General features: G+C 48.3%; 1 protein-coding gene across 11 annotated transcripts in view; it reads right to left on the minus strand.

Moving 5' to 3' along the window:
• The window catches only part of LOC144773327 (uncharacterized), a 756,158-nt gene that overhangs the window by 190,381 nt on the left and 538,086 nt on the right, over positions 1-27,691 (minus strand). For 6 of the 11 annotated variants that reach the window (XR_013599953.1, XR_013599954.1, XR_013599949.1 and 3 more), the window contains one exon: positions 15,284-15,516. The exons of 1 other annotated variant lie outside the window; for it this stretch is intronic. Coding sequence is in view for 2 of the 10 variants with exons in the window: in XM_078658285.1 (XP_078514411.1) it covers positions 15,290-15,516 (227 nt within the window). In the remaining 8 variants the exon portion in view is untranslated. The remainder of the gene's footprint in view (positions 1-15,283; positions 15,517-27,691) is intronic. 4 more of the 11 variants (XR_013599956.1, XR_013599951.1, XR_013599950.1 and 1 more) reach the window with 1 other exon arrangement.

The raw sequence follows: 27,691 nt of genomic DNA on the forward strand, positions 1-27,691 counted from the left end.
GGTCTTACGGATCATTGAAATAAAGACAAAGGACATCCTGAATATTGGCCTGCAAAATGTATATTAACAATGAGGATAGAAAACATGCATTCCCTTCACGACTAAGGGCTTTACACATATTCAATTGAACATCTCCACACACCTACAAAAGGGAGCTCTTTCTTTCACACCAAGGCTTGACAGGTCTGAAGACCAAAAAGTTCACAGTCTAGAGTTTAACGTTTGGTGGATGCGGGTTGTGGCGTTTTGACATTCTGTTTTTTGTATTCGATACGTGTTGTCAAAATGTTACTTGAGAAGCGGTATATACTGCAATTTTAATAATTGCACTAAACTGTGTTCACACACACAAAACCCAAAACTGGGAGGTTAAGCTCTACTCGGCATAATACCTGCAATGTACGGCACATGGATGTAACAAATTTGGGAGGAATTGAGCAGCGGTGTTAGGGACAGGTAACAGCGGCTTCTTTCGTTTTACCTTTCTCGGATAAAAATCTTCATCATGCTGTTTGTGGAGACTGGAAGACGGACGGTGGCGCCCGGAGCGGAGGAGATGCTGTACGGAAGCAGCAGAGCGGGGATCGCGTGTGGCAGGCGCACCGCTGCTAGGGTCGGCTTCCGGGGCAGCGGGAGCCGTGTGCAAGTACCGGCGGCCCCTGGAATCTTATTGCGGTTTGTTTCTGAAAAGGGGGTTAAGACACAGTCGGGTCGGGTACAGTCAGGTCACTGTAAGGAGGGCGCTGGCGGGTGTCAAAACAGAAAGTCTGCCCACTTGGAGAATGCTGAATACTGCTTATGGCACTCACCAATGACCCCCGGTAAGGAGAAGGGGGGACTGGGGGCCTAAAGTGAAGGTGGAACTGGACACCAAAAGCGAGGAGCAGCAAGCTAATGAGGTTCCTGTTGAGACATTCATGGGGGCCAACAGATTAAATAGATACATCCTAAGAACAGGGACATCTGGGGCAAAAGTCGGTCCCCATCGGAGTCTCATAATAAACAAACCACCCCGCCCACGGTGCAAATTAACCCTAAACAAGAAAAACGGCACAAACAGGGGGGTCAGGGGCACGAAAAACGGCACAAACAGGGTGGCAGAGGCAAGACAAGGGATAGTTACCTCATGTCCTCGGTAGACGCTGCTCTCCTGGTTTTACCGAGCAGCAAAATGGCGGCCGCAAAGCTCTGAAAATTTCGGAATCGGGGGCGTGTTTTGGCGTTCAGAGTGACGGATGACGTCACAGGGCGAAAGTACGCCAAAAAACACGCCCCAGAATCCGAAAGAGACGGGGCTTGAACGAAGTGACGCTCCTCTCCGTGACGCTCCTCTCCTCCAATGGCTGGCCTCCGTTTAGGAAGCCAGCCAATGGAGGAGAGAGGTGAGTTCAAGCCCCCATACTACAAAACATTAAATCTCTCCCCGAGACTGCGCAAGCGCAGCCTACGGTCCTCGACCTACAAAAACGCCAAATGTGCACATGCGCATCCCCCAGACCGGCTCCGCTCAGTTAATAGTGAATAGCACCGAAGGCAGCTGCCCCCGTTCCCCAAACTGGAGGGCCAAAATCACGAACAAGGTGAACCACCTGAGCCAACTCTTGTGAGATTCCCGAAACTAGGCCAAACAACTGGGAAACTCCTGCCTCGCCAATGTCGAGGTGGCGTGCCCATCGCTGCAACAAAACCCATCTGCCAGAGCCCCAGATATTCCCCTAAGCCCCAGCAGGCGTGACTCATTGCCCCGCCGCCCAACACAATGCTACATTAACGACTTGGGCACCAGGCAAAATGGATAAAGGAGGTTAACATTGGAACTCGCTCCCCTCACCCGCCGGGCAACAATGAACAGTGAAGACTCCTGACCCCAAACCATCAATCACACAGCCCCCGCAAACCAGAAACAGAGGGGGGGGCCCACTCGGTCCCCCCACGCCTACAAGGCACAACCGTAACCCCGAGCGCCAAGACATCAGGACGGACGGCAAACATCGCACTCACCTCAGCTCGATAAACAGCGATATCGCCATTAACTAGGGTGACGACCAACCGAGCCAGCCAGCCCCCACATGGAGCCTCAACTGCACACTTCCCCCGCGCTCGTCGAGTCACTCTCAACCCCGCGCGGCTCCCAGCCATTGTCCAGCATCGAGCCCCCCAAAGGCCTTCCACAGCGGAGTGCCCAGGAGTCTTTCATCAGCCTGCAATCTGCGATCGAAGAACCAAAAAAACTCCCGCTGTACACCTCCACAGCGCTAGCATTCCAAGAGAGATTGAAGATGATGGCAGTCCCGTGGTCCGACGCTGGAGAGAAAGAGACCGGGCATGGTATACCATAGGCCTCCGTCTCAACCCCCCTCCTGAGCCTGGAAATACGTCACCGCTGCCCCGGAAGTGTTTACCGCAGCCGGTCGCCTGTTGGGCTGACCCGGCCGCAGTGAGTAAGGGGGGCGTGGCGAGGAGCTGGGAGGCTGGGCCCTAATGGCGAGCTCATTGAGCCTCGTGCTTTCCAGAAACTGAAGTCTTGGCTCTTCCACTGAGCCCCCGGGGCTGGCTTCACACTGGCTACAGAGCGCCTGGACATCTTCATGTGTGATTAGTGCGCTATAAAATCACCGATAACTACATAACACAGTAGTTAGGGGCAAAAAACTTTAGGAATTATTGCTCTTAGCTCTTCAAATTCCAAACCTAGTACAGAGAATGTTTTCCCCAGTAATGTTTTTACTGTTTACCCAGACACAATGGCTTAGGCCGGGCCACTGGCAATTGGTTGCCGGGGTGTGGGGGCATACCAAAATATGTGACAGGGTTGACTAAATTATGCAACACAAAAAGGCAAATTATGCGGCTTAATGCAGCATAGTTTGTGATAGTATTACTTCATTATTTAGTCAGTTGTATACAGGCTAATGTCTGGGCAAACGTTTCACCTCATTAGTACCAGTTTCACACCCAAATATAGCAAGCAACAGAAAAGGAACCAGTCAACCCTTGCAAGGGGCCTTTCTATACACTGCAACATGTAGCTTTCCATCCATTTGTGCAAGAAACAACATCTTTTTTGTTTAAAATCTGCAGATTATGCAGAAAATGACAGAATATGTTGGAAATGTGGCAAATCCATAATTATACCGAAAAAGCCCGAGCCGGACAATATCATCATTCCAGTGGTGGTGCTCTTAGGCCCCAGTGACAAATCAGTTGTGGTTATTTTCGGAGTTACAGGGTGGCTGGAATTAATGATTCCAGCCATTATCACTGCACCAAGCTATGCTGATTACAAGTTCATCCCCATGGAATAGCTGTGCAGACCCATTTATACAGAGGAGTCCCAGTTTTATGGGGATTAACATTCACTTTCAACACCTTCTTTGAGAAGGCGATAAACGTAAGTGAGGGCAGTATGGGGAAGGAGGAGCAGGAAGGGTTGAAGAGGGAATGGGAGGATGGAGCCTTGTAGGAGGCAGCATCAAATGCCCCAGTGCATTAGAAGGGAGTCAAGCGTGGGCCGGGATTGGGGCTGGGATGCACTTCCAGTTCAATCTTAATATCTACCTGCGTCCCTTGATCCCTGTTATTAAGTCTTTTGGAATTGATGTGATCAACTACGCTGATTACACCCAATTGGTGTTTTCCCTGGAAGGGAAACAAGCGGTGTCTATGGTTGCGTTCCAGAAATGTATATGTCAGACCGCCAGCTGGCTCAGGAAGAACTCCCTGCAATTCAACGGGGGGAGGGGGGGGGGGGGGAAACAGAGGTGATATACTGTTCTACCACTAGATTGCCTCAGCATCTTCCATTGGAGCTCAGACTTACACCAGAGGAAGAACATCTGGCACCTGTTAAAACGGTCCGCAATCTGGAGTCCTGGTAGATGATAACCTCCAGACGGAGTCACAGGCTAATAAAATAGCTAGAGTCTGTTTCTCCTTGCTGCGCGTACTTCGGCAGATTCTCCCGCTACTGCCCAGCGATACGAGACCCCTTGTAGTAAGGAGCATAATTCTGAGTAGACTGGATTACTGCAACTACCTGTTTCTGGGAGCACCACAATACATCTTGCAGGGGTTGCAGAGAGTCCAGTCTACAGCAGCAAAATTGGTGCTAAATAGACAGCGCAGGTCCTCTACGGCGATGGCCTTGAGGGATCTTCACTGGTTGCCGATTAAAGAAAGAGTCTGCTTTAAATCTCTTTGTATTGTGTTTAGAGCAGTACATGGATTGGGCCCTGTACCGATGCAGGAGAAATTTACTTGGTACAAAAACATATATAAAAAACACAGAATCACCTTGAGCGGAATGGAATGGTATTGACTCTTCTTCAGTTTCTTTCCAAATTCCACTTCACTGTCCCTTTTTTGCAATATATAAGCAAGTAAAGAGTTGTATAAGACTAGCTGGCAATTCACCACATTTCCAGGGGAGCAGAAGTAACATTTTTGCCCTCAGTGGCAACAAATGAAGTGACAACACATGTCTTTTAACTCAGTTGTCACTGTATGTGATGGCATGACTCCTGGCTCTAATGACATCACAGGATGTGACCTCATTCAAGTTTTAAAAAATCCAGGTAGTGCAAGAGTAATTAGCAAGCTGCAGCACATCACTGGCGTTCTTTGTGTGCAGACCCTCAATTGATGTGCACCCCACAGCACCTATATTCCCAGTTCACCCCATTTCAAAAATCCTGTTGCCAGGAACCTGGAAATTTGCGAACTTGCTTCACTTTCAACCCCGGAAGACTCACGTTCCAATGCAAGTAAGTAGAAAACCATAACTCTTTTTTCAGCCCATTTCCCAGGATCAATATTGTTGTACTTTTTCTGTCAAAAGGGAAACCTTTTCAAACACAGGGTTTGAGGTATGATTCTGGTTAGTGCGTTTTAATGTTTGCTTTGCAAAATAAACCTACCTAAAATCCACCGTTGGCTCATCTATTACTCAGGTGAAGCCAGCAGTTGACCTTTGTGATGGGGCCACTGATGGGGCACACATACATTCAGTATTTGTCAGCACTGGGCTGATGCAGACAGCTGATCAACAGGACATCTTGGGATTCATGAATAAGTTGAAATACTGCTGGGCGCCTGTACTGAAACAGGTGGTCTACCCTCGCCTCCAGTGAGCAGGTTCAGCACGTGGTACAAATGCATGCCACACCAATGAAAAGTGTGTGTTCAGCATCTGGGGTGCTTACTCAGCCTTGGGACTGCAGCTGTTTAAATTGTTGGTGCTACACTTGTTGCCATTGGTGGGAGCAGGCCCTGTGCCCCCCTCTGGAGAGGTACGGCTAAGCCATAGGATGCCACAACCGGATTGTGCTACATTTCTGGTCTGGTTTGATAGCGGAAATGTCACAAGACAATTATGTGAGCATCACTAGATAGGGGCTTTTGCTCCACCCACATGCTGTGAGCCAGGAGTACATGTTTCGGTTGGGAAGGAGTTGTATGCTTCCACAGAAAAAGTGCTTGCCCTCCACACATCTGTGATCATTTTGCTTATGTTTCCAGCTGCCTGAGGGTAAACTTTCAGGGGCACTAACATGACATTGTAGTGCTATTAAAGTGTCTTAGATGACTAGATCATTTATGGCGTTTTTTTCTCTGAGAGCAGTAAGATGGCAGGAGGGCAGTCATTAACCTACATGGGTTTTTAGGTCTGGCTTGACAGTGCATTCATAAGTCAATCATATTGGCTTTGCCAATGCTTGGTATGGGAGGATGTGGGGGTTCATCAGAGGCAAAATGATATTATGTCTGGAGCACTGAGCTTCTTGCACCCTTCCTGATTGAATCACTTGTATTGAACATCCATCAAGGCACAAAGTGACACTTTTAGTATTCAATACTGCTCACAAACTATACCAAAAAGTGTCCCCATGCACTTTAAATCTACCTGTAATATTTTGGGTTTGTGTAAAGTTTCAAAGTCCACTGCAGGCTTTCTCACAGCAGCCAGTGAGCACGGGGATGTTAATAATGTGTTTTTCACAAGAGGAACAGCTGTTCTGCTATTAGAATACTTCAGGGTTTCCTGTCCCTGGCACAGGGCCAGGATTTCGACAACAGCATTGGAAAAGTAGTCGCTCTTTGAGAAGAAAATGTGTGAGAAGTGATCTGCAATTACGACAAAAGAGATGACTATGGGTAAACGGTGACCACTGATCTGTGCACCATTTCCAAGGAGTGCATCTGTGCTTGTGCCCTTAGGGGTGAAAATGTGCACATGCAGACCACTTCTCTGAGCTCCTGAGATGAAAATGTGCACACGCAGACCGCAGCTCGGAACTCCTGAGATGAAAATGTGCATATGAAAGACCAATGCTCGGAGCTCCTGAGATGAAAATGTGCACATGCAGACCGTGGCTCCGGGCTACAGAGATGAAAATTTGCACATGCAGACCACTGCTCGGAGCTCCTGAGATGGAAATATGCACATGCAGACCGTGGCTCCGGGCTACAGAGATGAAAATGTGCACATGCAGACCACTGCTCGGAGCTCCTGAGATGAAAATGTGCACATGAAAGACCACTGCTCTGAGCGCCTGAGATGAAAATGTGCACATGCAGACCGTGGTTCCGGGCTACTGAGATGAAAATGTGCACATGCAGGCCACAGCTCTGAGCTCCTGAGATGAAAATGTGCACATGCAGACCGTGGCTCCGGGCTACAGAGATGAAAATGTGCACATGCAGACCACTGCTCGGAGCTCCTGAGATGGAAATGTGCACATGCAGACCGTGGCTCCGGGCTACAGAGATGAAAATGTGCACATGCAGACCACTGCTCGGAGCTCCTGAGATGAAAATGTGCACATGAAAGACCACTGCTCTGAGCTCCTGAGATGAAAATGTGCACATGCAGACCGTGGTTCCGGGCTACTGAGATGAAACTGTGCACATGCAGACCACTGCTCCGAGCTCCTGAGATGAAAATGTGCACATGCAGACCGTGGCTCCGGGCTACAGAGATGAAAATGTGCACATGCAGACCACTGCTCGGAGCTCCTGAGATGGAAATATGCACATGCAGACCGTGGCTCCGGGCTACAGAGATGAAAATGTGCACATGCAGACCGTGGCTCCGGGCTACAGAGATGAAAATGTGCACATGCAGACCACTGTTCGGAGCTCCTGAGATGAAAATGTGCACATGAAAGACCACTGCTCTGAGCTCCTGAGATGAAAATGTGCACATGCAGACCGTGGCTCCGGGCTACAGATATGAAAATGTGCACATGCAGACAGACACTGCTTGGAGCTCCTGAGATGAAAATGTGCACATGCAGACCACTGCTCGGAGCTCCTGGTATGAACATGTGCACATGAAAGACCACTGCTCTGACCTCCTGAGATGAAAATGTGCACATGCAGACCACTGCTCCGAGCTCCTGAGATGAAAATGTGCACATGCAGACCGTGGCTCCGGGCTAGAGATGAAAATGTGCACATGCAGACCGTGGCTCCGGGCTAGAGATGAAAATGTGCACATGCAGACCGTGGCTCCGGGCTAGAGATGAAAATGTGCACATGCAGACCACTTCTCGGAGCTCCTGAGAAGAAAATGTGCACATGAAAGACCACTGCTTGGAAATCCTGGGATGAAAATGTGTACATGCATACGGCGGCTCCAGGCTGCAGAGATGAAAATGTGCACATGCAGACTACTTCTCTGAGCTCCTGTCCAAATTGAGGATAATGTGCACATTCAGACCACTGCTTTGGGCTCCTGAAGTGAAAATAACATGCACATGCAGACCGCTGCTCTGAGTTCTTGTCCAAAGAAGCAGAAATGTCCACACGTAGACTGCTGCTCTGAGTTCCTGTTCAAAGGGAGGAAAATGTGCACTTGCAAACCCCTGCTCTGAGCTCCAATGCGAAGGAATGAAATGTGCGCCTGGAGACCAATGTTTTGAGCTCCCACCCAAGGCGTGGAATTGTGCACACGAAGACTCCAGCTTTTGAGCCCCTGTCCAAAGGGGTGAAAACGTGCACACGCAGACTGCACCTATGAGCTCCTGTCCAAAGAGATAAAAACATACACCCCCAAACCACTGCTCTGAACTCCAGGCGGAAGGGATAACAAGATGCAAACTACTGCTCTGAGCACCTGTCTGAAGGAATGCACATAGAGCCAGTACCTAATTTGCTAAGGTGATTGCAGGTGGGGACCACGAGTGCTAATTTTTAGGGTCCGGCACCTATTTTTTCTCATAAGATTTGGACTCAGAGTAAGAGAGAGAAAAACACACAAAGAGGAAAGAAGGAGGAAGAGCAAGACTGAATACTGTGACAAAGGGAGAAAGCAGTAGAGAAAAAGACCCTGCAAGAGTGATATGAAGGGGCAAGAAGAGTATAGTGGTGGATGAAAGAGGTCTGAGGCGGAAGCAAGACTGTGTTTGACAGTTACGACATTCGGCAGCACTGGCCATGGGTTTCTGCAGTGGCAGCCGACACAGATACAGAGTGGTGGGGCGGTGGAGGGGACGTGGGGGGCCTAATACGACCTGCCAAACTGACATGCGCACTTAAAAGTACTTTTACCACTCCTTCTCCCCCCTCCCATGGCCCAGCCACCGCTCCTCCCTGCAAATGCTCACTCAGCCAGCAGCTGAAAATTAAACAATAATAAAATATAGTTTTTATTTTTCAGCTGCTGGCTCTGAGCCAGTGGGGCGATGCTGCTCCGCCATTGTGAAGTAGCCACCGCTGGGTTTCTGTAAAATCTTTGGGCACTGGCACATATTTTATAAATTAAGCCCAGTACATATCGCTGCTCGGAGCTACTGTCCGAAAGAATGAAAATGTGCAAATGTAGATGATGGTGCCGTGCTCATTCTCTAAGCAATGGAAATGTGTTGTGTTGGTTTGGGGCAGGTTGCCATGGAAATAAATACCCACTGAAGAGCCATTTGTACTCTGGTGGGGACTATGTTCACATGGAAGACCAATTAAAAGGCAAACCCTTCTTTTAAATGTTCATCAAAAGAGGCACATTTAAAGAGAACTCTAGAGTGAATGGTATTTCGCGACTTAAAAACAATTGTTCGCACTAAATTCAATATATTCAGAAATCATAAATAAAAAATAGAACATTGGTGCTCCTGCAACAAAAAAGAAAACAGTTCACAACACGTGGTGAAAGTAAGTTTTTACTGCGACCATATGCTTCTTTTGCGTTGCTTTTTCTGGTTGTGGCAGGAAAACAGCACAAGGACTAAGTTAAAACCTTTGAAGAAACAAAATGAACTTGTTTAAAAAAGTCCATCACAGCAGAGGCGGTCTAAGGTGGCACAGTCTAATTTCTCTCTGTAACGATCATCTGGGAACACGACAGGTTATTTTAACTAGTGTCTTGATGATGACTGCATATGTTTGCTATTAGATGTAGCTTCTTTCAAGCAGGAGGGAGGAGGAATGAGTGGGAAGGAGTAACAAGAAGCCAATACAGGGATATGTAAAATAGTCCCTCTTACTGTGCAATGCAAGCACCTCATTGGCGGCGAAATGATACGTTCTGACAACCAATAGCATTAGGTAAGATATGATGAAAACGCTTCGGGGCTGAGACAAGAAGAAGACCAACAATCGAGCCAATGGCTGAACAACGCTGATCAAATGAAACCAGTGGTTGTAGTGGACTGACCCAAAGCCTACTCCAAGTGTATTAAAGGAAATAGGTTTGTGCACCTCAATTGTCAAACCCCGGACCTAAAAAGAAGAGCAGATTTCACACAAACTGCCTTTGACCCTTCCAGAATCCGAAAACATGCCAAATGGCCGGTTTGTTTCTCTGACAGGTGGCAAACAGTGCTTAATTTGAGCCGGTGGGGCCCACCGATTTTGCAGGACCGGCACTTATTTTTCCTTTGCGTATTTGGATCAAGACAGAAAAACACATAAAGGGGGAAAGAAAAAAAGAAAGACACAAAAACAGTGTCAAAGGGGAAATGGAGGGTTGAAAATGAACCTGAAAGAGTAAAATAAAGAGGAGTTGTATTAAAGAGGCATGAGGTGCAATCAAGACCACAGAGCCTCGGTATTAGCCACTCCCAATATTTGCAGCACCGCTAGTGGGTTCTTGGGCACTGGGACTTTTTTTTTTTTTTACAAATTAGGCACTGGCAACCCTAGTTCTAGTGTCTTCAGGATTCCACAAGTCTGGTCCTCTGCAGTGCATCTGTGCATCTGCGCATCTGTACGCTCTTAAGCTCATCACTGCGGCGCGAATTCCGCCGCAGTGCTGAACATTCCGATCGCGGGCGTGGTCATGACAGCTCCCGGCCGTCATCACCAAACGCCCACAGGGACTCATGACGGACGGGAGCCGTCATGAGCATGGAAGAGGTTAACAACATGGTTGTCTGCAGAGCCCATCCCCACAGCCTGTCTTTTGCCCAATTCCACTTGATGCTCTTGGCACTGTGTGCCCAACCAACTGGCATAATGTGCATCACTAGACAAAATCACCTCAAACTGGTTTCCAGTTGTCCCTGTCATCTTTTTAATTACTGAGATCTTCACGTAAATAAGGGTGCAGCTTTCTGGAGCATCCGTTTTTATTCCAATTTACTTATATATAGCATTTCCAACAAAAACGTTGGGCCAACGAATTATGCACCTGCACATAGAACAATGGGGTGGCATGGTTGACATTTAACCAAGACGAACCGTTCAGGTGAGGATTATATGCACTAATTGGATGATTATCATTGACAAAGACAAGCCAAACGCATATTTAATTGCGCATCAATATCAAATGAGACAGTAATGTGTCACTGCTTGTTTACAGAGAGTTTGAATCAGTGGGAACTGTTCGCTCCAGCTGTTCTAGTAGAAAGAGAAGGCATTTCAATGCTTCTTTCAACTCCTGGAGACAGAGGCGTGCACATTGGCTTGCTGGTAAAGAGTTCCTTGTAGAGAGTCTAGCAAGTAGAAAGACCAAAAGCGAGTGTGGGAAGGGCAGCATCGGTGTGTAAATGTATGTATACTTGTAAAGCGCACTATCACCTTTCAGGCTTCCTGGCGCTGTATACCGCTGTGGAACCCATCCTGGCTTTCCCTGTGAGATGCCCCTTACTGGGCACCCCCAAGGTGAGGCCAGGCATCCTAGCGCTTTCGGGGCCGTTGTGGAGATTAAGCAAGCTATTGCCCAGAGTTGCAGAGTGGGACCCATGATTAGAGTAGGCACCTAGGCGAGAATTATCGAGTCCGCGGACATTGAGCCCAAGACCCTGCCGCGTTGGGAATTGAACCCTGGTCCCGGGCCAGACCTCTGCCCCAGGGTCTGCCGCTCTAATCGGTGAGCCACTCAATGTGTGAGTGGGACATTAATGCTGGCGGATCTTAGGGTTCGGGCTGCATGGTATTGAATAGGATGTCAGAGAGGTAGAGGAGGGGGGAACTATAAATTGCCCTGCATACAGGTGTCAGCGGCTTGCAGGTGGCCAACCAGCTTGATTGCACCACGATGGGGCAGAAGTATGTCTAGGCAGATTCTATAAGGTTCTAGTTACAAAGTTTAATACCTTGCAGAGAAAGGCAGAGGTGTACTGGGCTGGGCCCACCAATAGACTATTTCATTAGTCAAGTCTCCTGAGCATGAGAGGTGTTGAGTATTTTATCTGTGTTGAAAGTGATTTGTGGGTGGATCTTGTACTTGTTTAATACTTCAAGCAGAAGGAGGGTGGGAGCACACTGCCTCATATCCCAGCATTCAATTTTCTCCAATGCATCATGGTAAATACAGTGTATGATAATGCTTACTTCAGTAGTAGTCTTCAATTTTTCACCTTTATTGGTGCTGCCCGTGCTGTGTAACTCCAGACGTGTTTATGGATTCATTCCTTCATCAGTAAAGAGACACACGTCGTTTTGAGGGGGCTGGAAGCTCCAAGAAACTGTCTTCTATTGAGAAACTCAGCCTACAGAACAAATATGGCCTCCATAATTTGCTCTCGGCCTGTCCCATGGGAGTCAAAATACACAGTAGCATATTTACAAGCCTCAATCACCACCAAGTATCTTTTCTCAACGTTGTGGTGGAGATAGGGGTTGTGCCTTATTCACATGGCGGCGTTAAGCCACTTAAGTTGGCTTAACACCGCCCTGTAAATAATGCCCTTTTAACGCATCACTTAGCGTGAAAGGGGCGGGCAATGGGTGTTGCAGTGGGTGTTGTGCCACAACACCACCCATTGCTTTTTGACACTGCCCCCTATTTACAAGGGTGGCGTAAATATGGGGCAGCGTAAAAAATAAGACATGGGAAAACCTGGACATAACCTGACGCAACAAGGAGAAATTATTCATTTCTCCTCATTTTGCTCTTTCTATGTGTGAAGGGACACCTTCCTGCACATGAACACTCATTCCCTGCAACGTAGCCAATAGTGCAAGGGTGCCTGCATTGGCCCTAGGCAGCTAAATGTAGCGCCAGCGCTAGGGAAAATGCAGGGGTGTGCTATATTCTTGTAAATATGGTGCTTCCCTGCGTTTTGAAACTGTCAGAGCGTGGCCTTAGCAATCTTGGCTTAACACCGCACTCTGACAGTTTCCTTGTAAATATGCCGCTGCGTATGTCTAACCAGTAGGCCAACAAGGAACAACCACATTGTGTGGAGTTTAGTTGTCAGAGTTGGCCGTTACTCCAGAGAGCGATTTATCTCCGAATACCTCCCAAAATGTCACAGAAAGCAAATGTGTGGCTCTGTTTGTATGTATTTCATGTTGGTGGCTGTCTAAGAGTATCTGATTCGCTAATATTTCAGCCCATCACACTTGACAAAACATACCCAGCTTACCATAGCCTGTCTCTCTTGGGGTTAGGGTCAGAATAAAAAACTGGAACTCTACCCGCAATCTGTTCTGAGAGAGGAGTGGATATCGGTCTGGAATGGCAAGTGGTAAATGGATCTCATTGTGATCTTGTGAGGGAAGGGCAAATGCCTGGAATAATGAGTGGAAAATGGGTGACATTCTACTCTGAGGAGAGGAGTGCATAGGCGTGGTGTGGGAAGTGGCATAAAAGGACCACATTATTTTAACAACTCCCACAAATCTAGCTTAAGTGTTCCTTCCTCATTGGTCAAGCTTGTTTTCCATAGAAAGCGCTACTTTGCAAGGCTCCCTTTGGCACCACAGCGCGTATTAATACCATCTTCTTCCGCAGATATTGAGCGCAACGCTTGACCGTAGAAAAGGTGCCACTTAATGTGAGGTCGTTTCCCAGGCAATCAACTTCATTTCTGAGCCTGCAAAGAAGTGTATCTCTCATTCGGCACGGGTGAGGTATATCTGGGATTTGATAGCGGCTACTGCAGTTAGCATTAAGCGCAAGAGAATTGCTTTCAATCCTTCGAGTCCAAGGGCTTTCTCTTATCGCGTTCAAGCTCCAGCATGCGTCCCCCTGGTGCCTGGGAGGCTTCCTTCAGGATCAGAGCAGGCTGAGAATCTACCACAGCATGGATTCTCCGCCAGAAGCCAGGAGGTGCTTCGCGAATCGCGCTGTCACAAATCTACCCTTGATGGTGACTCCGATTGAGGAATTCGACTGCGCGGATAGGCGAGACTGGTAGCGGGGAATCTGGCACAAAATAATCCCCAGGTATTGCATTTTGTATTTATGAAAGCACTGCAATGCTTGTAAAGAAGGGTTGTGCCAAGAGCTAACTGTGCGCCCCCACACAAGTCCACCACCACACAGTTGCCCCTGTCTGCGTTACTCTATAACATCGAAGTGAGTCGCGAAAAAACATCTGCACCCAGCGGCTGTGTAGTGGCAAGGAATTCCTTTCTCATTAACTACAATGGTAGAGCTTTATGGAGGACACTGCACTGTTTCCAGTCAGTGGCTTTTCACCTACTAACCATTGCTATCAAGTGTATAGATCTAATTAGTTCTGATTGGGGATTTGCGGGCTACCACCGTTGGGTATGTATTAATGGTATTGTATGTGATTCCAAAGTATTTTTTTTTTTGCTAGATGTTTGCGGCTGCTGTGAAACTCAATAAAATCTGGTAAAAAGGAAAATAAGTGTGTGAGTCTAATTTATTTTCTGGACTACAACATCCATGAAGCCTTAGATTGTCACTTGAAAGCCTAGATCTGGCAACAGTGCTGTTTTGGAATGGAGTGAGGTGGTGAACCTAAGCAAGCCAAGAGTCCCGAAACATGGATAAGCCACTTGTATGGAAACTTTGAATAACACACACAGACCCACGCCCATGATGCCCTGCTTTGAATTTGAAACGTCCCAAAAACGTAAGTGGACGACTAATTAGCCTAGACAATGTACACTGTTGTCACTTTAACATAGAAAGGTGTAGTGAAGGAAATAAAGATGATGTCCAACGTAAGTTCTTGAAGAATAGGTATTTATTGATATGATGGTACAAGATGGTAGTAGTTGGTATTAGATATTAAGAAGGAATAAAAACCACACCAGGAGCTGTCTGCATACAGATCAGCCCCAAGCTCCCAACTGAATTCACAGAGCTGGGAACCAAACATTCTAATGTGTCATCATGAATATTACATTCCACATGGTGACATCAGACGAAGAGCAAAACAGGATGAGTAGCAATCACTACAAAAGGGCTTTCAAAACCTTATGATGCCATCTTTGCAGTCGTAGCTGAAGTACACATTTTGCAGTGTAATTACATGTACCTGTATATATATGCTTTATCATGTACAAGTACATATATATTTAATCAGTTTCCTGATCACGTGGCGCGTCATGTGATCAAGCTCGAGTGAGGCGAGCGAAACGCGTCATGGCAGGCATTATGCCTGTTTAATTTGTGGATATTTTGTCAAAATAAACCTTTCACTGCATTTTCACTATCTACGAGCTTCGTGGGATTATTTTTGGAACGTGCTGAGGTCCATCCCTGGGTATCCTGCTGAGGAGTGTCAGGCCAGGAGTTGGAGTTTTGATATATATATATATAGCGAAAACTGACGACTGCTGGAGGAAGGGAGTCGGAGGGGATGACGCCCCCCTTTGACCATTATGGAAAAACAAACACAATTTTAGAGACGATCGGAAATGCAAAACGCGCACAAGATCAGAGAGCGCACGACCAGGAAAGTATTGCCACAACTTGAATGCAAGTACAAAGAAAAATTCCATTATAGCGAGGAACATAGAGAATTCTTCCATGCAATACATAGAGCAGTACAATGCATTCTGGAACTAGTGTTTTTGACTGGTGGTCATGGGACTTTCAAGACAAAAAGCGGACACAATGCACCTTAATAATTCTTCTCACCTGTGATCAAGGCTGTTGCCGAAACGCGTAAGAGAAACGAAGAAGTGTGCTGCTCAACATCTCTGAGATTAAATGCTCTGCTTCCAGAAACGGGCCTCTGTGTTTTTCCTGTCTTGACGTTGACAATTGATGGGCTGCTCCATGTCTGTTGTTGTAAAGAGGCAAACATTGATGTTCATGAGCTCGTACATTTTCATAGTTACTACTATTGCTGTTCTGGAGCCTCTTCGTGACTAGTAAAACAATAGAAAACAATAATAAATTAGATATTAGCATACTTGGAAACAAGAACATTTAGGGGGAGATTTACTAAGATTTTGCGCTGTGTTTGCCTCACAAAAGTGACGCAACATGGCGCAAAATATTTTTTTCTTAATTAACTTTCCAGCGCTACAAGTTTAGCGCTGGAAATAATGTAAATAGTGTAAATAATGTAAAATAATGTAAGAGTAATGCGAAGCAGCGCACTGCGCTGCTTCGCATTACTTTGCGTTGTGGGGGTGTGCCAAGGGTGGTGCATGGGCATTCCCATGCAACTACCCAAGCTTTCTCACGCTAATCCCAATTTACTAAAAACAGTAGATTGAGTTTAGCGTGAGAAAACTGCGCCCTTTTCAACAAGGCGCAAGGAAGGAGAAATGTATGTCTTTATTTATTTTGAAGGTTTTGAATAGCGCGGACAAGACCCTTTCGGTTATCAGAGCGCTTTACAGCATTGGATCGACTAGCTAACAACCATTCCACCCCCTTCAACAACAGCACCCCAATTGTGCCGGTACTAAGTTGCCCACTCATAGTACCCAAACAACCTAACTGTACTGTCTTAGTCAAGAAAGTCCAACCAAGCAAGGAAAAGAAACAAAAAAAAAATAACGGTATAAGAAGTAGGATCTCCCATAATGCTTTCATTTCTCCTTCCTTTTCCGACTTTGCATGCGTGCTGCACTGTGCAGCACGCATACAAAGTGGGAAAAGCTTTCCCTCGTGTCGAGGGCGCTAGAGGGCGCACTAGCTAATGGCCGCACTTCAGTGAGGCTCTGGCTGCCTGGCCAGTAACATCCTAAATATATCCTTTTAACCTGCGAGTGACCGCCCAGGATTTGCAGCGCTGGTGGACCTACTTACTCCACGGGTCCTGTCCAATTTTGAGAGAAATCCGAGGTCGGATGCCGGAAATACGTGGCTGTTTGCTTTGACCGGGGAGAGCCGCTGGAGAGAGCTGCCGAGGCACCTGGACGCCGGACCACGCGAGGCCGCGGCTTCCCACGAGGTGGCTAGGCCCCGGAGCTGCGGGGCTCGAATCGATCGAGGTGAGACCTGCTGGAGGCCTATCAGGGGGCGGCGGAGGTGAGTCTCTCCCCCTCTGGGGCCACTGCGGAGTGCTAGGATACTGTGCGCTGCACTGGTGGGCCGCCGAGGTAGCGAGTGATCAGCGCGGCGCCCGACTGGGCCTGCCGAGGGGGTCGGGCGTCTACCCGGCCCTGCACCGCGTGGCCCCTGCAGCTGCCCCGGAATCCTGCTGTGATCTGCCTGCATCTGGGAGGGGAGGCCTGTGGAGTGATTGGGGCCTCCCGGAGGACATAGGCATTGGCCGGCTTGTGTCTCCTGAATCCCGCGGTTGGCGCGCTGACCCTCCTCCCGCGCCTAGCGGCCTACCATCACCCCCCGCTGCCATCCCCTGGGCTCTGGACTACGTAGCTTGATACGGCGCCTCACCATCTTGCCCACGGCTGACTCACCGGAGCGGGGGCTCTGCGGAGTGTGGACTCAACCCGTTCACTACTGGCCTGCATCCTCGAGGAGGCAATACCGCCTCAGACGAGACCGCTGCGCGGAGGGCCATCGGGACGCGCAGGCTCCGCCGGGGCCAGTGGACACAGACACTTGCGCCACTCGCCGGACCTAGTGGGCGCTCACAGCAGAGGCGCGATGGGCAAGAATGACAATAAGCAGCCCAAGCTCTCTTTCGAACCTCCGACCGCCAAAAAACCACTGCGCAGCATGGCGGGGGCTAGTGGTGCCCCGGGTCCGTCGGGCGCTGACCCTCCCTCTACCCCGGAGCTGAGACTGATGATGGAGGAAATGCGGCAGGGCTTCGCCACGATAGTGGATAAGGTGGACCGCTTGTCGTCCAGAATGGATGGCATTGCGCAGAAAACAGAGGTCCACGAGGAGCGCTTGACGGAAGCGGAACGGCGCATCTCAACATCGGAGGACACGGCCACTGCCCACGACGCGCGCCTAACTAGAATGGACAATATCCTGAGGGTGATAGCGGCGAAGAACGAGGAGTTGGAGGCGAGGAGCAGGCGCAATAACATCCGCGTCACGGGGGTTCCGGAGTCCACCAACACTGGGCGCATGGAGGACTACGTAGAGCGCATCCTCATCACGGCAGTGGGCAAGGAGGCCTTCTCCAGTCAATTTATTGTCGAGCGGGCGCATCGCTCCCTGGGTCCGGTTCCCAAACCAGGGGCGCAGCCGAGGCCCATCATCGCCCGGCTGCTTAACTACCGTGACCGTGACGCAGCACTGCGCGCAGCCCGTACGAACCGGAACCTGACATGCGACGGTGTGCAGTTCTCCTTGTACCCGGACTTTACGCCCATGGTGCAGGACCAACGGAGGAAATTCTTGGACGTGAAAAAGAAGCTGAGGGACATGCAAGTGGACTACGCGCTCCTGTACCCAGCGCGTCTCAGGGTGACCCATCAGGGCAAACAACATTTTTTTGCGAACCCGCAGCAGGCTGAGGACTATGTTCGGAAGCTTCGCAATGCCAGGAGGGACAGGCGGAATGAGGGAGAGGATGAGGCAGACGTGCTCCCTGCTGAGCACGAGGAATCTTGAATGCGCCATCGCGAACATTTGCTTATTGACTCCATGTGATGGACCGTCGGATGGACTTGGACTCTTGTTGCCTGTTACCGTCGGGGAGACCCGGCCCTACCTGCAGAGACGTTGATGACTGATTTGCTGCATTGTGGCCTACTGTTGAGCACCATCTGCTTTCGTATACTTTGCCCCTATGCTGGAGTTGATCTTGGTCAGGGCAACCCGATGGTGGAGCAGGACCTGGAATATGCAGCGGTTGCACCTTGGACAGTCCTCCTGAACTCATTGGTAACTTTTCTTACATGGAGGGTGGTGATGAGAGTCGCTGACTGGTTGTCTGGGTTTAGCCTGCAGGAATAATACAGGCCGGGCACCACCCCGCCTTCTCTATCTTCTTCGTATGGCACATGCGGGTCGAGAGGAGAGTGGTGGGGTGTTCGGGTGCATTCCTCTAGTGTCACTAGGAGGGGATTCCCCACATGGTTTTTCTACTGTTCTTGCTTGTTGGGCTCGGGGTGGGGGGGAGGGATGTGGTACTGGCAAGATTGGGTTGCTTCAGTGGGTGGGGGGTGGAGCGGGTGAACGGGGGTTTGAAGGTTGTGCATGGAGGGAGGGGAGGGGTTTGGCTGCTGGGTTGCTAGTTGTTGAAAGTGTAATTGTTGTTGCGGTTGGCGCTCATGACATGTGTGCAGGTACTGGAATTTGTGTGTATGACAGCATGACTGGTTGTATGGAGAGAATGTTCTGGACAGCGGGCAGTTCGGCACTTGGTACATTCAGACTGAGGGCTGGAGCGTTGACCAAAGGCTTCTTTCAGGGATGCGGAGATAACCGTGGGTGATAATGCTTTGACTACTGTCTCAATAATGTCCTGGAATGTCCGTGGCCTTAATGACCCCCGTAAATGCAGGAATGTGATTGCATATTTGGATAGGCACCATGTACAGATAGTGATGCTCCAAGAAACCCACCTTAGCCCAAATAGTGTCCCCAAGTTTGCGAGCAGATGGGCGAGTGTGAGAGAGTTTTCTTCCTATTCCACGTACTCTAGAGGGACTGTTATTTTAATCAATAAACAACTCCCGTTTCAAAAGTTGGGGTTGCGGGCGGATAAGGAAGGGAGGTACATCATCCTTTGGGGGCGGTTGGGCACCGATGTGATAATGCTTGTGAATTGTTACGCGCCTAATGTTGACACTCCTGGTTTCTTTTTGTCGCTGTGGGGTCATGTGTTGGAAACTGAAGTCACGCACATTGTCTGGGGGGGGGGACTTCAATTTGTCGCTATGTCCTATGGTGGATAGATCGGACGGTAGTGCACAATACAACACTAACGCCAGGGATGCCCTCCAGGGTATAATAACAGAGGCTGGACTCGTAGATAGCTGGAGACACACACATCCGACGATTAGGGAGGGTACCCATTTCACAGCGCATACACGCTCATGGGCACGGATCGACTACTGCTTTATCTCGAGAGGCCTTGCTGGGGGGGTTGTTCGGGTGAACCATCTGCCTCGCACCTACTCGGACCATTGTCCTGTACTGTCTGTCTTGGAGATGCCGGGGTATGCTAGGGTGAGACCGCCATGGCGGTTCCCTCCTTCAGCCTTGCTGGACCCTGTCTTTCAACATGAACTGGGCGAGGAGATCGAAGCCTTCTTCCCTAGGAACAAAGGATCAGTCGACAAGGTCGAAACAATCTGGGAAGCCTTTAAGGTGACAGTGAGGGGGTTCACGATCTCTAAGAGCTGCGGGATACTGCGGGACATAGTGCGCACATTAACTAAACTTGAATCGGAGCTTAAGGCGCTGGAGGCTGAGATGGTCGGAAATCCCTCCCCTGACCTAGCGGGGGCATTCAGGACTAAATTATCGGCATATGAGGAAGACGCAGCCAGGGAATTGAAATTCCGGGGCAAATACTGGACGGCTAGGCGCTATTGTGAGGGAGACCGGCCGGGTAAGGTGCTGGCGGCGCTCACGAGGCACCAGCGCTTCGCTACCCATATCCTGGAAATCTCCGACGGGGAGGGCAGGACTCACCAGGATTCTAATGGAATTCGAAATACCTTCCTACAACATTATAAGCGGCTATACTCCACTCAGCAGGTGGGCGATGTGGAGTTCGGTAATTTCCTGGACGACATCGCACTTTGCTGGCTCAGCGACAGCAACAGGGCGTTCTTGGGATGCCCGTTCGAACTGGACGAGATCAGGGAGGCAATTATGTCCCTTAGCAATGGCAAAGCGGCGGGGTTGGACGGTCTACCGGCCGAATTCTATAAGTGCTACATCGACATCATGGCACCTGTCCTGAAAGAGGTCTTTGAGGACTCGCTTGAGGTCGGGATACTGCCGGGCTCCATGAGGGAGGTAGCGATCACGTCGCTTTTGAAACCGGGGAAGGATCCGAAGGACACTGATGCCTATCGACCCCTGTCGCTGCTCAACTGCGACGCGAAGATCCTCGCAAAAGTGCTAGCGACTAGGCTGTCCCTCCTTATGACTACTCTGGTGTTGCCGGATCAATCTGGCTTTGTCCCGGGGAGAGCTACTTCCCATAACTTGCGTACGCTGTTCTCCCTGATACCCACCATCTCGCCCGACCTGCCGATCGCTGCCGTGTTTCTGGACGCCACCAAGGCGTTTGATTCGGTGGAGTGGGGTTATGTGCTGGCAATTCTGGACCGAATGGGCTTCCCTCGAATCTTTATAGCCTGGGTGAAACTGCTCTACACCTTACCGGTTGCTAGGGTCGTCATCAATGGAGTGCTTTCGGCACAGATGCCGATCACGAGAGGGACTAGGCAGGGATGCCCCCTGTCGCCCCTGCTATTTGCCCTGGCAATAGAGCCGCTGGCTTGTAGAATACGTCAGTTGCACAAGGCTAGTGCCTTTAACTGTCAGCAGCGTCAGATTAGTATTTCTCTCTATGCAGATGACGTCACTCTGTATGTGCGTCACCCACAAGATCACCTTAACCCGCTCCTGAGGGAATTCGTGGCATTCGGCGGCATATCTGGGGTACACATTAACTGGAAGAAGTCGCAATTCTTCCCCCTCACGGCATCGGTTGCCCGGTTTCCGTTGGATTACCCCCTGGAATGGTGCAGTTCTGACTTGAGGTACTTGGGCATAGAAGTGACGCTCAATAAAGACGACACAATCCGATCCAATTACGGGGTGGCTATCTCGCAATTGGCTGATAACGTAACCCGCTGGCGGGCCCTGCCGCTCTCGATGGCAGGGAGAGCCTCCCTGATCAAGATGGTCGTCCTCCCACGGTTCTTATACCTATTCCAAAACATTCCATACTTCCCGGGGGCCTATTTTTTCAAACGGCTTAGATCTGAGCTGCTTCGCCTTTTCTGGGGTGGTAAGCAACCACGCCTTAGCTGGAAGGTCTTGACGCAGCCATATGATAGGGGAGGATTCGATGTGCCTGACATGGAAATGTACTACCTTAGTGCTCAGGCTCAGCATTCTTATCACTGGGTTAACCCCGCTCCCTTTATGCCACAGGTCGCTGCTGAGGCCTGGATCGTCCACCCGATCCCGCTTAAGGGCATGCTGATGGGACTGATTGGGGATGTCGAAACGCCTGCCACCACAGTTACCTGTACTGTCGATGCTTGGCGGAGAGTAACTAAACTGCTGAACGCTCCCATGCTTTATTCCCCAGCGATGCCCCTTGCATACCACCCAAAACTTTCCCTCCTAACGGAAAACGGATTTCGGTCCATGTGCACTCGCGTACACCTTCACACGTGGGGTGACTTATTCCATGATGGAATGTTCCGTACCAAGGAACAGATATTCCGGATTACACCCCCGACGCCCATGGAAGTGTTCTACTATATTAGACTCCGGCAGGGTATGCGAGACATTCTCCCCACCTTCCCGGAGGAACCGGGGACGGTATTGCCATTGCATGTCATGCTCGTGTCGGATGGCAGGCACTTGGTGTCCAAACTGTATGCCGCCTTGCGTGAGCAGCGGCCAGCGGTCCTGCCGAAAGCTCGGACTAACTGGGACGCTGACCTACCAACTGCACTCACAGACGAGCAGTGGAATTATTGCTGCTCGATCACGGCTAGAGTCTCCTCCAGCTGTCGTCTGAAAATCATTCATTATAAGTTTGTGCAACGATACTATTATACCCCAGTCAGGAAACTGCGGTTTCACATCGCGGAGGATGATAGGTGCGCTAGATGCCGGGCGGATGGCGCGGATTTCCTCCATCTGGCCTGGGAATGTGGAGCCATACAATCGTACTGGGAGCAGGTACATACTGCGCTCCAAATAATGATCGCTGGCCCCCTACCCATGGAGCCGGTAGTGATGTTGCTAGGGTACACCAAAAATTTGCCCAAGTCAGTTCGCAAATTTGTCGACCTTGCGCTGCTCCTTGCTAAGCGGAGAATAGCTTGCAGATGGGGAAGGGGGAGAGCACCGAAATTTAAGGACTGTCCTCACATACTGCCAGGACCAACATGGCGTTTATGCAGAACTGTTGCCTGCCAGGTGTGCGCCTCGTGACTTTTGGTCCCCCCTGCAGGTGTACTGGCTATCTCAGGCGACACATAGCGACTCCTCTGGAGATGACGGACCGGTCCCGGGCCCGTGAGCGCATAGGTGCTTTACATTGCATTCAACATGCTACTTTACACGGGACGGGAGGTACTTCACACCGCCTGACTTTAGGTGAGAGGACATGACTGGGGAACACACACCGAAATCTTGCTGTTGAAGAAACTGGGAAATTCGGAGGACCATGTGATGTTGCTTCAGGGAGGGGCCTCTCTCACTCTTCCACCACTTGGGATGGGGATGACGGACAGACACACTGGGTATTACGCTTACACGACGCTCCAGATGATACCTGGGAGGGGAGGCACTATGCGCTGTTTCACACTATACTGCACCCCGATAATCCATACATTTGACCTTAGATGAGCTCCTCAGCGAAGACGCATACGCCTGGCATACGTATGATACACTGATACACATGATAATGTGGCCAGCTACCTGGTCGGTGCGTTGACAATCTAGGGTTGGTGGACTCTGGCGATGCCGGCCCTACATGCCTGCCTTCCCGTCTGAACTGGGAGGGGAGGATGCAAGCATGCTTTCCTTATCACGCCCCGGTCCTTGGAGGGGGGGAGGGATCCTAGAATGTTGGCCTCCCGCTGCTGTACATGGAATTATATACCTGTGTTTTATTGTCATTTGGGAAGTAGATACCTCTCTACTGTATGTGCCACGATTATTGTTGTACTGGATTGCAGATGCTGTCACTGTCATGACTTTGTACTGAAAGCAACTAATGAAAAGGTTTAATAAAAAAAAAAAAAAAAAAGCTTTCCCTCGTGTCTAGCATAGTATTTTGTACAGGAAGGGTACCATTTCTGTACAAAACCTATGCTACACTCATGCACACTCCCTAGCGCTACAGCGCTAAAGTGTGTGCATGGCGTACGGCTGTTGAAATCACCGCCGGTGCAAGGGAAAGGGGAGGAGATAGCCATATCTTTAAAAATATGGTAAATATGCTCTTTATTTTCAATAAAAAATTACTGAAATCAAAAATATGGCACTCTCCTGCTCCCTCACTGTCGCTCAGCGCAGCGCAGCCTCGCCAGGGGGGGGAGGGGCAACGTTGCGCGACTGTTTTGTTAATCTCCCACTTAGAAGTTATTGTATCTGTTTTATCTACTATTATAGCGCCTGCATATTTTTCACATAGTGAGGGCGACATTATGCCTTTCTAAAAATAGCATTTTAAAACAAAGGAGAGGTATGTTTGGGTGGCATACTTAAAAAGTGCTCTTTTCAACAAATTAAAAGTTCTGCGTTTCATGTTTTAATGCTTGCGTTTTATAGGTCTTTTCGGTGAGGAATAGTTTGCAAAGGTGAACTCATGTGTATCAGGGACTCTGACCCCTCCTAGCCCCCTTGGGATCAGCTGATCACTTCAAGGACTTGTCTTTCTGAAAGGGAGTCTGGGGCTAAAGCAGGCCCCTGCAACAGCCTTTGTGGTGTAGAGAACCCCTACCCCTTCAGGAGCCCCCAAAACATATAGAGGGCCCCTATTTAAACCCTATGCCAATACATTTTTAGGAGGTGTGGGGCCCCTCATCACATTCTGCTGGGGGCGCATTCTTTTGTGTTATGCCACTGAAGGGGTGCCTGGCCATTGATCAAGTCTTGTCTGGGAGTTCCAGCCTCTAAACAATGTGAAAGGTCCATAAATTATCTGTGTGGTCTAGGCCCCAGGAGTCTTGCTAACTTGGCATGTGGCCCAGTACCATGACTGTAACCCTACAGGATGTGTAAGTCAGTGGCATGCAAGCAGGGCAGAGATGAAGTTTTTTCTGGTGTGAGAGGCAGAGAGTCTGGTGGTGGTGTTTTGTGTACACTGACTGCAGTCTGTGCAGTCGAATGCCTGGAGAGAGTCCATATAAATATTCCAGGAAGGATCGCACTACACTACACACTAATGTGAGGTTTTATGGGGTGGTGGGAACAATGTGAAAGCAAAACTTCGTTAGTGTTTTTATGAGAAGACGCTTATTAGCAGAGCGAGGCTGTGGTAAGAGTCCAAGAGAACAAGAAGGATCCCTATTGTCATCGAAGAAGTAGGGCACATGCCAAGTTCTGGCCGCCACCACAGGCACATGGAGATAAACTGTGGAGATTATTAACAAGGGCATTGCGCCACAGGAGTACACTTTTTGCAATGCTCCGGTGGCGCTGTGCCCTGCTCCATATCTACAAGGTGGCGCTAAGAGACTTTGTGTGGCTTAACGCCGCCTTGTAAATATGGTCCTCCTCGATGCAGTTTTCTGCGGCAAAGGGGCATTGAATGGTTGTTGCTGTGGACGTTCCTCCGCAACACCCATTGCTTTTTGACACTGCTCAAGATTTACAAGGATCTGTCAATCCGAGGCAGCACCAAAAACGTACACCAACCCACAGGAGGCGTAAGAGTGGCACAACAAGGAGAAATACTTTTACTTCTCGTTATTTGCTCTTTCTATGTGTGCTGCATTCTGGAGCACACATCGAAGGAGCAAAACACCATTGAAGATTGTTTTTATTCATGCACATAAACAATCTTACCGGCAATGCAGGCACCCTTGCAACATGGTGCAAGGATGCCTGCGCTGTCTCTAGGCTGCTCTTTGTGAGTGTGCATGAGTACAGGAATGCGCCATATTATTATAAATATGGCGCATTCCTGTACTTACAAAATGACGAACTCAGCTAAGCAAAATTGCATGCAGCACCACACTGCGCCGATTTTTTTTAATATGCCACTGTGTTCTCCGCTCAGAAGTACTTCTAGTTTGTCTGTTTTTAGTGTGACGTGATTTGAAGTCATCATGTCAAGTTAGTCAGGTAGTCGCTCTCGCTGTTTGGGTTTGCCCTGGGTGCTTTTCTGACATTGTGTGTATTGTATGAACTGAGTGTAATTAGCCTAGTTGTGGCAGTGAGGCAATAATATAAGAATATCACAGGAAGTGGCCTGGCACATGCATATCCGTTCACATTTGTTCTACTCCGCATACATTGATAAGCGTATCGAGAGAGTCTTTGAGACTCTATCTTGATTGTGTTTTGAGAATGAGATCAGATATATAATGTCTGCTTGCTTTATTGGGAGAGGCAAGATTGTGGAGGGTGCATTAAAGTTTGCTTATCTGGAGAGCTTTCCTGATTCCAGAGGGCTTATTTGGCAGACTCCATGTCAGTCTTGGGGTAGTGATAGTAATTTTATGCACCGTATGAGGATGTATATAGTTGTGGGGATGAGGTAAACAAATATGTTTTGTGGTAGAAATGTTTGTGTCAGTCTTCAGGGGGTTTTGACTGTTTGTTTTTTGAAGATGTTTGTGATGAAGCATGTCTCTTCAGGGTCATATTGGTCCTATAACACCAGATATGAGCTCTCCAGTGTTAAGCTCCTATAGTATAATCATTTAGGGACGTATATGTTGTAATTGTGGTGTGATTAATATCCATCAAAGATTCTTCTTTTGATTTATTTAACCATGTGCATGGATTCAAGGCACTGTATTTGGATGTTTTTGTGTTAGAGCTGTACAGTGGGTCACTGTATGCTGTATCTGCAAATTGTGATCTAAAAATGCACATCCATGGAATTAGGTGCGGCGACGAGTTCCATAAGGCTGTGAGATCAGAAGAAGTGAAATTATATCAACAACTTCACTGCAGTGATAAAAAGTAAAACAAGGTAATATGCCATAATAAGCAAAAAACTAAAATGAAAATTAATCTACACATTATCAGTGTCTAGGGGCGTGCATCATGACAAAGTATTAATTTTAAGATGAAAGCATATAGAAAACAGGTTTTGGTTAGCCATTTAAGCGTGTTGTATATTGAAGAAATATATTCAGATCCTAAAAATCATTTGAAAAATACAAATGTTTGGCCAATTGGATTTAACAATAGAAAATGCAACCAAATTTGGAGTTAATTTTGTAAACTATATTTAGGACAAGATGATAAAATGATAATTTTTAATATGGTATCCTGGCCTACAGCCACTAGCTCTGCATTTTACAAGGGGTATATCAAGTTTTCAGTGTTTCCAACAAAACAACAAATGTGTTAATTTGCTTCTATACACCAATAAAAAGAATCTACCGTCATTGGCATGTGTCAGTCTTTTTAATGCATTGTACGTGAACTTTCCTGATTTACAATGTTTGGCAACAGAATGAGAGTGGTCTCGAAATCTTTTAGAGTTGATTGGAACATGGAGTTATACAATTGTGTTTGTGGATAACGTCCTTTCATGTGGCTGGCGCGAAGGTTTACAGCTAGTCACTCTGAATCTTCAAATCAATTATTTAGGTAAAGAAATTATAAATGAAGAATTTGTGGTAATGATGGCTATGGCTGTATTTCAAAAATATTTTTTATTGGGGTTATTGTGGAAAAGCAATTTCTCAGTGCCAAAGAACCTTGTCCTGACACTGATGCCTATATTTCAACCAGTCAGCTGGATGACGCAGTATGACAAGACTCATAGGACCAATCCATAAGTTATTTGCTTCTGCATTGACTGCCAAGTCGAAGTGAGACCACAACATCTTTCGATCAGTGAATAATGGACATGCTCAAGTTGATATTTTACCCTATAAATATGAAGGTGATGATCGGGGTTAGGACAATGTAATGTAATGTAAAAGGCATTTCTAAAGCACACTACTACTCCAAGGAGTGTCCTGGTGCTCTGCACTACCAATGGGAAGACCCTGAGAGAAGCCACATCAATCATACAGAAAAAGCCATTTTATTTTATTTTATTTTGACGGTTTTGTATAGCGCGAACAAGACCCTTGTGGGTATCAGAGCGCTTCACAGGGTAAATACAGGTGAATGACATATACATATAAATAAAATGAATCATGCAAATACATTACTGGTAACTAATAGAGACTAGCACATATCTACAAGAGTGAATAGAAAGTTCAGGTGAATTTGGACAAGAGAATGGATGTTACTTCTTTTTTGAAGAAAGCAGCGGATGGATTGAGT

This window comes from Lissotriton helveticus, chromosome 8 (genome assembly GCF_964261635.1).
Source record: "Lissotriton helveticus chromosome 8, aLisHel1.1, whole genome shotgun sequence".
Taxonomy (NCBI): domain Eukaryota; kingdom Metazoa; phylum Chordata; class Amphibia; order Caudata; family Salamandridae; genus Lissotriton; species Lissotriton helveticus.